The sequence below is a fragment of the Athene noctua genome, chromosome 1, assembly GCF_965140245.1.
Source record: "Athene noctua chromosome 1, bAthNoc1.hap1.1, whole genome shotgun sequence".
Classification (NCBI taxonomy): Eukaryota; Metazoa; Chordata; class Aves; order Strigiformes; family Strigidae; genus Athene; species Athene noctua.
Window position 1 is genome coordinate 249,733,895 of NC_134037.1, and position 12,232 is coordinate 249,746,126.

At 40.6% G+C, this 12,232-nt stretch overlaps 1 protein-coding gene across 1 annotated transcript; it reads left to right on the plus strand.

Moving 5' to 3' along the window:
* The first annotated feature begins 232 nt into the window (after window positions 1-232).
* On the plus strand, window positions 233-6,545 carry LOC141965217 (stromelysin-1-like). Its single transcript, XM_074916470.1, has 10 exons — window positions 233-337; window positions 481-725; window positions 1,195-1,343; window positions 1,441-1,572; window positions 2,432-2,593; window positions 3,169-3,388; window positions 4,466-4,599; window positions 5,139-5,298; window positions 6,148-6,251; window positions 6,445-6,545. Exons 1-10 carry the CDS (start codon window positions 233-235, stop codon window positions 6,543-6,545), a joined length of 1,512 nt encoding a protein of 503 aa, XP_074772571.1.
* Window positions 6,546-12,232: the final 5,687 nt, after the last annotated feature.

The window sequence follows — 12,232 nt, forward strand, 5'->3', positions numbered from 1 at the left end:
CGAAATCAGGGGTTTTTGGGCAAGGTAAACTGTCATGTGTTAGCTTGCTTCTAAAACCAAATTTGTTTTCTGTGTTTCTGTGGGAAATCAGAGGATGTTATAAACTGAGTCATGCAGTTATTGACTTTAGCAAGCGCACAACTGATATAAATAGCGAAACACTTTTGAGCCTTGGACAGAGGAAGAGATTGAGAGGTCTTCTAGCAAGGGCTGATAGGACAGGGAGACAAAGATGAAGACAAAGATCCTTCCTTTCCTTGGGTTAATATATGTTGCATGTTCTTGTGCTTTCCCAGTGGTTTCAGAAAAAGAAAAAGAAGATATGCAATTGGCTAAGGTAAGGACTACAGACAGAACTTAAGAAATAATTTATTGAGAAAATTAACATAGTGATGTATTAGTGATGTATTTTATTAACAACTCTCTGCATTTGTAAAGAAATGTTTATGTTCTAAATTGTTGCTTTTTCTTTCCCATCAGAAATATTTGCAAAATTTTTATGATTTTAAAGAAGAGAAAAGTTCTCTCTTTAAAACAAAGAACTTCAATCATATGGCTGACAAAATACGAGAGATGCAATCATTCTTTGGGCTAGAGGTGACTGGGGAGCTGAATCCTGAGACACTGGACATTATGAAGCAGCCTAGATGTGGAATACCAGATGTCCGTTCATACAGCACCTTCCCACTGAGCCCTAGGTGGAAGAAAGAAGATGTCACGTATCGGTAACATATATTAAAGATGTTTGTCTGTACACAACTGAAAAGCTTTGTGAATACTAGGCAGAAGTAATCCCAACAGGTTCATTACTGTTTATCCATTCCCGTATTTCTCCATATTAAAATCCCCATTCAGGATGAAAGGGCCATGAATGTGGGGGACTATTCATATCCTTTGCTTTAGGCTTCCAAACAGTAATGAAAATACCAGAATAGGAGTTTACATTAGCTAGTTAACAGCCTGCTAAATAATATACTCAGTGGCTAGAAGGGATAAAATATATATATTAGGATTTCTGCAAGATGAGAAAAAGAACTTAAAAATTCCTTTGTTATGTAAGCAAATAATATGAAAATAAGCAACTTGAGGTATATAAATAATAATAACCACTGATAAAAATATTTGACCTTGATACTATGTGCCCCAGCCACATGTGATCTGGTTGTTTTTAATTCCTTTTGCCTTATTTCATAGGATTTTGAACTACACTCCAGACATGCTGCAAAGTGATGTAGAGGAAGCAATTGCAAAAGCCTTGCAACTCTGGAGCAGTGTCACCCCTTTGAGATTCACCAGGCTCTACGCTGGTCAAGCAGATATAATGATCTCCTTCGCAGCTGGATGTAAGGGCACTCCCTGGCCTGGGAATGATAAGGTTTTGTCATTTTTTCTTACAGAGATGATGGAAAGCATCACTTCATTTTCCCTTTTTTTTTTTAGTTCATGGTGACTTCTATTCCTTTGATGGTCCAGGAGGAACTCTGGCTCATGCCTACCCCCCCGGCAATGGGATAGGAGGAGATGCCCACTTTGATGAAGATGAAAACTGGACTAAATTTACTACCTATAATGGTAGGTAACCTTAAATATTGTGTTGCCTGGTTTTTATTAGACAGTGTTGTCTTGAAGACACAGCAAATCACAGATCCCATAGCAGTAGTTCCAGTATTTACTGAGATATGTCAGTGTAATTTAGTAAAATGATTCTGCATATTTTGACCCAGGCTGCAGTCATGGCAGTCCCCTGAAATTAATGCACAGACTGCAATTATAACCCCAGTGAAGGAAATGAGATTTGCATGAAACAGCAATATTGGGTAACCCTAACATCATAAGGCAGGGAATTTTCACCCTCAGGTAATGACCTCAAAAGTTGTAATATTAAGCTCTCTCTTTTTTTTTTTTTTTTTCCCCCTGATTTTAAGTGATGTAAATCTTTAAATTCTGCAAAGGAAAAAAACAATCTTGAGTTTGCTGGCAAATACAATTAAATATAACAGTGTAGTGTTCTGGTTTCCAGCAATGTCCAGGGATGATGTTACATGTTACTGGTCTTTGTGAAGTAGTTACCAGGTGAATTCCATGTCATTCATGATTCCCAAAATCTCACTGGATGACTAAAATATTCTCACCCAGTTTTCAGTCATTATTAACATTAAAGAAACTTTGTTTCTTCGTTGGCAGGAACATTTCTGCAACATAAGCAAAAACTGTCCCCAGATTCCTTTCCCCATGAGAAATAAATGTTTAGAATTCAAAACTGATTTCTCCTTCAGAATGCCAGAGAACCTCTTACTCAGGACACAGTTAGATTTTGCTGTTTTATTACGACCGTGAATGATATATCATGCATGAGAGGATCACACCTGTATCCTACTGTCATGCAAGAAAATGTATTCAGTGTTTGATCTTTGTGCTGGATCTTTTTTAGGATACAACTTATTTCTTGTTGCTGCTCATGAGTTGGGCCACTCACTAGGTCTTGGTCATTCTGACGTCTTCGGTGCTTTGATGTATCCTATATATATGGCCAGGGATACAAGGGACTACGCGCTTCCTCAAGATGATATTGATGGCATTCAAGCCCTTTATGGTAAGCAAGAAGCATAATATTTTTTTGAGGATGATATATAAGCATTTATAATTAGTTTGTTAATTAATTAAAATGTACTGAAGTTTCTACTGCAAGAAGGATTCTGAGATTTAATTTCCCTGTATTATTTTTGAGCAAATCTCTTGGTTTTTTTGTGGCTAAGAGTCTACATCTGTGAAATGGAATCTGTGGGCTATATCCATGCTAGTAAGTCAAAAGGTCCAAGACCCTTTCTCCAATGACACCAGAGGAATGACCCATGTCTGTAGTATTAAACTCTCTTATCTTCCACAAAAGGGTGTTACATGCACAGCTGCCTTTTGGAAATGCATTAACTAAGTGCATTAAGAGACCAACAACTTGTCAAGGCAAAATAATTCCAGAGACCATTTTAGCAGTCAGCAGCACAGATAGCCAAGTTAAATTGCCCAGGAACTTTCCCTAGCATTAATTTACTAGTTGAGATTTAACCTTAAGAAACCTATAGATCTTGCTCCATATAGTACATCCTGAAGTTCTGCAACATGAAACACTCTAATTCATCTTCCAATTCTACACTTACCTATTTCCCAAAGGACCCCCTAGGGAATCTCCTGCACTTCCAACAAAAACTTTTTCTCCACAAGAACCAACTGAAATGACACCTGCAGAAGCACCAACTGAAGTGTCACCCCGGGAGGAACCAACAGAAATTACACCCTCCAAAACCCCCACAAGACCAGAGGACTGTGATCCTCATTTGACTTTTGATGCTATCACTACTCTCCGTGGGGAAATACTGTTCTTCAAAGGCAGGTAAGTACTTTCATTTCTAGCAACACCTTTTTGCGAGATTCACAAAAGCAAAGCATGAAGTTCAGTTCAAGGAGTTTATATTCCCTTGGTTACCAAGGAAGATAGTTCTTTCTGAAAGTATTAGGGCAACTTTACAAGATTTTATTAGCCTAGCTGGGCTGGGTGAGTAATGTGGTTTACTGACAGGTGAGTAAAATGTTTTAAACCATCATACATCATCACCTATGTCTGTTAAAATTGTGCATGGCTGAATAATCTCAGTGTCACACTTCAGTCTGCAGCTGCTTTGAATGCAGTGCCATCCTTGTCACACCATCCCTCATGTGGGTCAGGGGAGCTGTGGAAAATGTCACTGGTGACTTTTAGTGGCACTCTGACCTAGGAGTTTGCACTGGACCACAGCCCAGTACTGTCTGTAGGGAGCCTTTGCTGTCACAGGTGTCCATTTCTTGAGTACACTCTGACACTGGGCACTGTAGAGGGCTGTTTCTTGGGCACATCCACCCTGGTGAGGGAGAACAGCATGACAGGCCCAGGGTTTCACCCACTTCTTGGGTTAGTAATTGTGTTTTGATTGAACAACTTCCTTTGGTGATGTGCACCTCACTTCCCTTCTAAAACACATGATAAATAATTGTGGCTTAAAAACGTAGTAATTTTCAGGGAAGAGGAGGAAGGAGCAATTCCTCCCTAATTTGGGTTTTAACATGTTTCTCAAGAATTTTAATGAACACCACATATTGTCTTGGGCAAGCCATCAGGGTGCCTGTGGAGAGGTCTACAGGGCCACCAGCTCTAGGTGCCTGTGCTTGAGCCAAGGGGTTGGACAAGATGACCTCCAGAGGTCCCTTCCAACCTCAACCATTCTGTGACCTCAGAACAACCTGCAGTAAAGGGAAAATGTGTATGAGACAACAGGGCAAAGTGTAGCACTGCATCCCAAAAGGGAAGATATCTCTGCCTCATAGGGAGGATTGGATCCAGCACATAGACAGTAGGATTTAAAGAACATTTCTGGGCTACAGATCTCCTAGCAAAATCCAGACAATGAAACACTGCTGTTTTCATTTCTATCAGCTACGTCTGGCGCAAAAGTCCATATTTCTCAGACATTGAGCACGACACCATCTCCTCATTCTGGCCACCACTGGCAGCTGGCTTTGATGCAGCTTATGAGGTTGACAAGAAGGATCGAGTGGTATTTTTTAAAGGTATTTCTCTTACATATCCATCAGTCCTTTCTATGAATGAAGTTATAATAGTACTGCTAATGTTATGTAATAATAATGAAATAATATTATACTAATACTAGCATTAGTACTGATACAAGATATTCTTAATATTTAAATCCATTTTCATTTTGAAAATGCTGTTACTGTCATTAATAAATGCTGATTCACAACAGCCCTGTACAATATCATATTACTCTTTTCAGTGAGACACATCATAGCTGAGATAAAATTGATTGCCTACATTAAGTTACTTAAATACATTTTTAAAGGTGTGAAACACACTTAGAAAATATGTTGAATTTTAGCTATTGAGTATATAATACTCTAAAGACTATATAAAGTGGAAAATCCAACAGCTCTGAAATATTCAAACTTATGTGTGTCCTAGAGGGTCGTGTTCTCAGCTGGACATTTGTGCTATATGGTGGTATTTACTACACAGAAAGCTCTGGGGTTTTGATGAAAAAGAGCTCAGTCTTCTCAGGAATCCTTACTAACTTTTTCTGGTTTTCCTTCAGATGACCAGTACTGGGCTGTCAGTGGCTACAGAATAGAGCCAGGCTTCCCCAAGCCTATTCAGAACCTGGGTTTCCCCACCAGTGTTGGGAAAATTGATGCAGCTGTTCATGATCAAAATACCAAGAAAACCTATTTCTTTGTAGGCAACAAGTACTGGAGGTAAGGTTCATTTCTGTTTTGTACAGCAGATAATCAAAATAGCTTTTAAAGTGTCAAATTATACTAGTATTTGTACAGTATGGCATCTTGTCCTCAGCCTTCTCAGCCAGTATAAAGCTGAAACTCAGAGGCAATTACTTAAGTCTTTTCATAGAATAAAGCCTGTAACACCTGAGACAACGACAATATCTATTTATTCCTACCAGTCTGTGATTAACAGACAAATAAGCTTTGTTTATTCATTAGGAAACAGTATTACATGAACATAGTATAAAAAGATAATGCAAGTAGACTTGTCATCATATCATGTATTCACTCAGTAGCTATTAAGGGGTAAAAGTGTTCTCTGAAATTTGTAAATGAAAAATCTATAAAAAAAGCTATGGAAGGAGACTAAAATATTTACTTTTTAAGAAACAGTTCAGATAAGCAGTAATATTAGCCCTAATAATTAATCTATAATATTATCTTGAAAGAGTATTATTACACCAGAAGTTTACATTCATCTCATGAAGGCACTTCATAGATCGGATGCTGTAAAATGATAATATTTGGTTTGCATAATTATTTAAGTTAGTATTACTCTGTATAAGCCCCATCCAGCCTTATTATCAGTCTTAGGAAAAGGTAGCAAACTATTTAGTCTGATGTTCTGAAAACAGCCTTGCATAGGCCACTAAATATGTAAATATTCACACAGCCAGGATTTATAGAGTTCTATGAGATCACAGATGCACACAGTTACTGGATTTTTAGCTGGGAGTAGGCTTATTTAGTAAAAATTCCACTTGATTTCAACACTGAACATCACAAGTTTGTTTCTTGTTTTCATGCAATTTCTTTATTTAGTTTCAATGAAAATACCCAGTCAATGGAAAGGGGATATCCACGAAAAATAGCAGCTGACTTCCAAGGAATTGGCTACACAGTTGATGCTGTCCTTCAGAAAAATGGTAAATAGCTTAAAATATAATGAAAAACAAAACAAAAAACCACCAACCAAACCCCCAAAAGTATGTGTTTCAAATACATATATATTTGTTCTGATATTTTTTTTAAAACACCCAAGAAAATAGTAAGTGTCTATCAATAGGTATACAAAAAAAAATATTTTATTTTGCCAATATTTTGTCCTTCCAATTCTAGGACATTTCTACTTTTTCCATGGATCAAACCAGTATGAGGTTGACATCAAGAACAAGAAACTCATCCGTATAATGAAGAGCAACAGCTGGTTTAATTGCTAGAAAAATTAAGTGATGGTGCAAGGCTGTATTTGTACCAGAAATGTTTTTTCATGTTCCTTGGTTATTATAAACAATATCATTCAGCTGTTACTGTGCATCCAAGTCTGAAATGATGAGCTTTGATAATTCTAATTTAAAACCTTCAAAATGTAAAACTTAATGTACAGTTTTTATTTATTTTGTTTTCCAACTATTTATTAATTGAGGGCTTTTTGAGTAATAAAGTATTTTGCTCCAGTATAGCAGTGTTCTTGTGTTCTGATTCAGTCCACTGGAGACAAAGCATCTGATATAACCAGACACAAGCAGGAACGACATCAGGACTCCACCACTATTTTTATCAGGGCTTAGGGTCCATGGGGGAAGGTTAAAGAGAAGCACTAGTAGGTGGGCAGTTTCAACAGGTAGTAAGAGGTGACCTGGGGGGCAGAGGAAGGAAACAGAGAGGAACAATGTGGGGGAGGCGGAAGAGGTAGAAGAAGATCCTACATGATGGTGTGGGAAGGTCTGTGGAGAGACTGGTGGCTGTAGCTCACTTGCCGTGACCCCATGTCACAGGAACAGAGGGGTGAGGGCGGGGTTGGGGATGGGTGCCTGCTGGTAGATGGGAAACGTAACAATGGGGTGGGAGGACCCATGTTACAGTGCCATTGTGGATGGTTTTGGTGGGCAGAGTCACTGGTACAGCAGGGTAAGAGTGACCGAAGAGAAGCGTAGGTGTCCAGTTTGAGGATGGAGGCACACAGGCAGGGTGGGAAGTGATATGGTCATGGGGTCCTAAGGAGTCAGGGGATTACACCTGCTGAGCGCACCATGTGTCATGGGAATGGAGTCAAGGCTGACAGTCCAGCTCACAATGCTGGACAAGAAACCACTGACAAGAACCACTTCCCAGAGCAACCAAGCCAAAGTGATAGGTAAAACCCCAGGATTTCCATGTAACTACCGGAGACGAATCCTCCAGAGGAAGAGTGGTGAGACAGAGTCAAAAGCACATGTGCTTCCTCCATCCACCATGTTTGGGTACCCCTCACAGGAAGATAGCTCAGTGACTTAAACACCCCTTGGGCTGTAAGAAAACTTGGCTAGTCTGTCCTCCCCTTGCAGGTATTTGATCCCATCCCTTACAGCACTGCTCTGATGATATGATTATACAAGGAAGTTGAATCCTTCTCATTATACCTCTTTCTCTAGCAGAACTGGCAAAGGCACCAAGAGGAGATGGGAATGGCTGATGAGGACTGGCTTGCAGTTACCACAGCTCAAACCCCATTAGACGAAGGTGAGATTTGCTCCTGGTCTTCTGCACAGGGCAGAACCCTCAGATCAGGTCAAAACACCTACTAACATCTGTCCACCATCCATCAGAGCCAGAGGAAGCCATGTGTCTCCCAGTGTACCCACAGACCCACTGTGCTAGCAGACAAGACCGAGGATGGGCAGCCAAGATGCTGCTGTGTCTGATCTTGGAAAACCTCTTCTCTGCCATGTTCTGCTCCTCATGCATGCTTTGTGCCACTAAATCAAGGTCTAAACCCAACCTAGGTGAGAAATTAAGCCATGAATCTAAGCAGGGCTTAAAAGTAGGGACGGAACAGCTCAGCATTGCAACAAGGACAGTGGTGCACCATGGTGAAGTCATGGCCTGACAAGTGGGTGAGCTCACCTGGCAGCAGTCCAAGCAGGGCAGAGACACAGGAAAACTGGTGTTGCCCCAACATCTCCCAGTATCTTTCTCAATAGCTTGTGCTGTGTACACAGCCTGTCCAGAGGAAAATTCAGTCCAAGGACTTTAGATGCCTCCAGGTTTGGGCAGGGCTTTTGTGAGTACTGCTTGTATATAAATAATGGAGCTAATTCCCTTTGATTTTAAAAATGCCTGTGCACTTTGATATCCTACCTAGATACCTTCTTGTATGTGAGGGCTGCCTTCAGAAATCAGGCCTTTAGGCTCTAGTTGTTGGCTGAGATGTGAAAGCTGTTAAGGAGGAACTGAAAAGAACATTTCAGCAATGGCAAAGCAGAGCATTGACAATGTTTACAACAGCTCACCTTGGCCATTATATTGACTTATTTCTCTTACATAAGGCTGGTACTGTTTTTTAGTTATGACCTCAAGGAAACAAATTAAAATAGTTCCCCCACCTCCAGGTACTGATTAGCTTAAACTACTAGTATCTGAAAAATGAATGATATTTACTTGGCTGTGAAGGAGAATCTGGAAAGTGTCTGGTGTTTTGGTCTAACCTGGACCATAAATGAAAGACAGCATGGCATGGATTTCACCTAGACAAGGAGACTGGTGAGATGTGTTAACCATGGATTTTCCATCTTTATTTCTGCTTTGTTAATGTCTTAAATTTTAGCAAGAAAGAACATTACTTCTGGTTTGGGAAAAGCAATTAAATTCCTGGCAAATGGTATAAAAAGATGTAATTCAGGTGGGTTTGGAAACAGGAGTTCTGGAGCTGCCTGGCTGCACTTAGTGGGCAAAAGAAGATTTCTTGTAACCACGATTTTGTTATAACTCATAAATGATTGCTGGAATGAAAGGCTCTTGGATAGCAGCAGGGGAAATTTATCCATAAACATAACTTCAAGTACTCATCTTCTATGAGTCTGAGACCAAGCACACAAAAACAGACACACACAAAAACACCCAGTTACACCTGAAATTATTGACTGCACAACTGTTGTCCCAAATGTAATCTCTTGTACATAAAAACTCAGGCATAAATGTGTCTTCATGACTTCACTGAGAGTTTAATAGGGCCCCTATGGAGTATTAGCTATGTGAGCTTGTAACGGTACATACTAGCACAAAATGTCAGGAGTAAAAGAAGCAAAGAGTCTGGGGAGCGTCTGCTCTCCTGGAACTTCAGTCACATATGCTGGGGACTTCTAAAAGCTACAGTCAAGCAATGGGCTCCAGACCTGGACATCCAACAGTCCAGGCACAAGCACTCACTCTGCAGATGAAAGACTGGTTTAGACCCACTAGCAACAACTGTCATAAGTTGCTTTTTGGTGAGGAGAATCAGTGTGTTAAACAGAAGGTTTTGGATATATTGTGGCAAGAATCTCCTGCATTTCCTCTTCCTGATGAAATGCAGATTTTCAAGACGGCCTAATTTTCAAACAGTTGCTGTGGTTGCAGAGGAAATTTGGAAATAGATGTCTAATGCTGTTCTCTGTGCCTGGGATTTAAGATCTTTTTGGACAGCTTTTGCACACAAAGCAAGAGTCTACTCACAGGGACAGAAAACATTGCCACAAGCAAGAAGAGAATGAAGAATTAAGCTGCCAGGAGTCCCTGAAGACTCAACACTGGAGAGCAAGGGTGACCTGTGTGGAAGCTGACTGGGACAAGAGGGGCCCTGTCAGTGAGTCAGCATTACCATGCTGGAGATGGATGACTGTTATATAAAAGCCAGAAGTAGGTCACACACTTGCCTTCATCAGCAATAAGATATTTTTGGGTCTAGGTTTGTGCAGCCAGGTCTGAGGGTTTGCAGCACAGCCAGGAAGGAGGTGCCGGAGGCTCCAAGTTAAGCACCACTCTTTGGCAGCAGAGGCTGATGCTGCAGTTTTTCAGCTCAGAAGCTTCCTGTGCACAATGCTGGTGTTCCAGGTTTTGTCCAGGGTTCCTGCACTGCTACTGGAGTCCAGCCTGGCCAGGTCACCAAGGGTGCATAAGGCAGAGGAGTGGGGCTGTTTCAAGCTCTGTGTAATTAAGCCCTTGTCTTTTGCAGAACGTAGTTATGTCCTGATGAGGCTCTTTCACTTTTCTTTATACTACAGTATGTATTAGTTTTTAAATATGTAAACTGTACATTAGCAATAAACTTGCCAAAAAAGAAGAAAATTTTAACACTTCTTGTCAGTGTTACGTGTCTTTCTCTGGTACAGCTAGCAGGGGATGGAGCTGTGGGAATCCATCCAAGGCAGAAGATTGACTGAAAGAGGGAAAGATAGGGGCCATCTTAAGAGATTATCCATCACTTTTAAAGGTTAAAAGAAGGAGAACATAACGATTTTCACACTCACTTCTTTAAACCAAAACAGGAGATTGTCTTTATATGCTGTAGTACTTCCGCATGAAGTCACCTCAAAGAATGAAATCAAAGATCTCTGTGGTTATGAAATATTCTTCAGAAAGCATATACTAGGTGATTGGAAAATGCTTCAGGAGGTGACTGATCTATTGAGGGCAATGGTGAATAGTATCAAGAAAAGTGAGAAAGAGGCTGACAGAGTAGAAAAGGATGCATTTGAGAAGTCTGTTAATCAGAAATCTGTATAAATTTCATCAATAGCTTCCTAGGTGGTTTTGATGGCTTCTGATGGCCCTTTCATTAGAGAAACATGAGTGAGGAAAATTTATCAAGTCCTAAAGTCTGGAAGGTTACTTCCTTTCTCTAGAACCATAGAGACACTGTAGACATAAAGACACTGTGTGGGAAGAGAAAAAAATTTGGAAAGCCACAGTGGAGCTGTAAGTACCAGAAGCTATTTCTGCAGAGAGGTATTGTATAAATTTCAGATTTGTCTCACACACTCACTTAGGGACAGCTAACCTAACTCAAAAACCTAAATCAAAAGCTTCCCCTTGGCTCATCTGCCCCAGTCTGGGGTGTTTCTTGAGCCTGTCCATCTCCTTTCAGGACCAGGGAGGGGACCTCTGCCCTGATATGAATGCCTCAGTTAGGTGTCTGCTCTCAGGGTCGGAATTCCGCCCTCATTGACCAGACAACCCCTGCAGAGTACCACCAGCCTTGCCAGGGTCTGGCCCCATTTCAGCTGTCCATACCTAGCAGTCCCCCATTTCCTGCTGTGGTTGGCAACAAGGCATGTTGTGTTCTGGGGATGCTTCTGATACCAACACAGTGCTCTTCAGTAGGAAAAAAATTCAGCAAATATCTCAAGTGTACAATATATTTATAATCTCTCCTTTCACAGCTCTATTGTCCTGCCAGCTGCGTGGGAGGGATATAGTTCTCTGTGCATGCAACACCTCACCTTCCCTGCAGTTCTGCAGGTGTGTCAGCCCCATGCAGAAGTCTCAGATACAGAAGTCCAATGGCAGTAGACATCTCTATTCAGGTTTCCTAGGGCCTTCACTTTTACCTCTGATTTGTCTTCATTTGTGACAGTGCATGGAGGGTGTGATTGGGCATGGAGGAAAAGCTGAGCCAGCTGGAGAGTAGACCTGATGTTGAGTCTCGGCAGTTCTTACCACCAATGGCAAATATAGAGAATAAAGGATCCTCTCCTCTGACATCAAAGAGTTTGATCCAGAAAACCTCAGTGTTTTCTAAAACCATACAGTAAATACAAAAGAAGTAGACTATGAAATACAAAGTAATTGGGCAATTCTCTGAGAACAGTAGAAACTGCTGAATAGAAGTGGCATACAAACACCCTGGCTTAATTTTTATAATGAGTTTAGCTATGAGAAAAGTGTTTTCACTTGCTTGTGGGACTTCCATGTTTTTCTGTAGACAAAAGGAAGTTTTATGCAGGTATCAAAGAAAAAATGCACGAATAAAGCACTGCTTCATCAAACAGGGAGTTACAGCACTGACCTTTTAATCCTGAAGGACTCTACCAAAGGAGAAGGTGATGGCATATATTAGCCTCCAAAAGTACATGCTTATGTACAAACAAGTACAAAAAAACCTAGAAAA

Coding starts and splice junctions, on each gene's coding strand:
- LOC141965217 (XM_074916470.1), top strand. CDS start 233: ATGAAGACAAAGATCCTTCCTTTCCTTGGGTTAATATATGTTGCATGT. Junction 338..480: donor AAGATATGCAATTGGCTAAG/GTAAGGACTACA, acceptor CTTTCCCATCAG/AAATATTTGCAAAATTTTTA. Junction 6,252..6,444: donor TGCTGTCCTTCAGAAAAATG/GTAAATAGCTTA, acceptor TTCCAATTCTAG/GACATTTCTACTTTTTCCAT.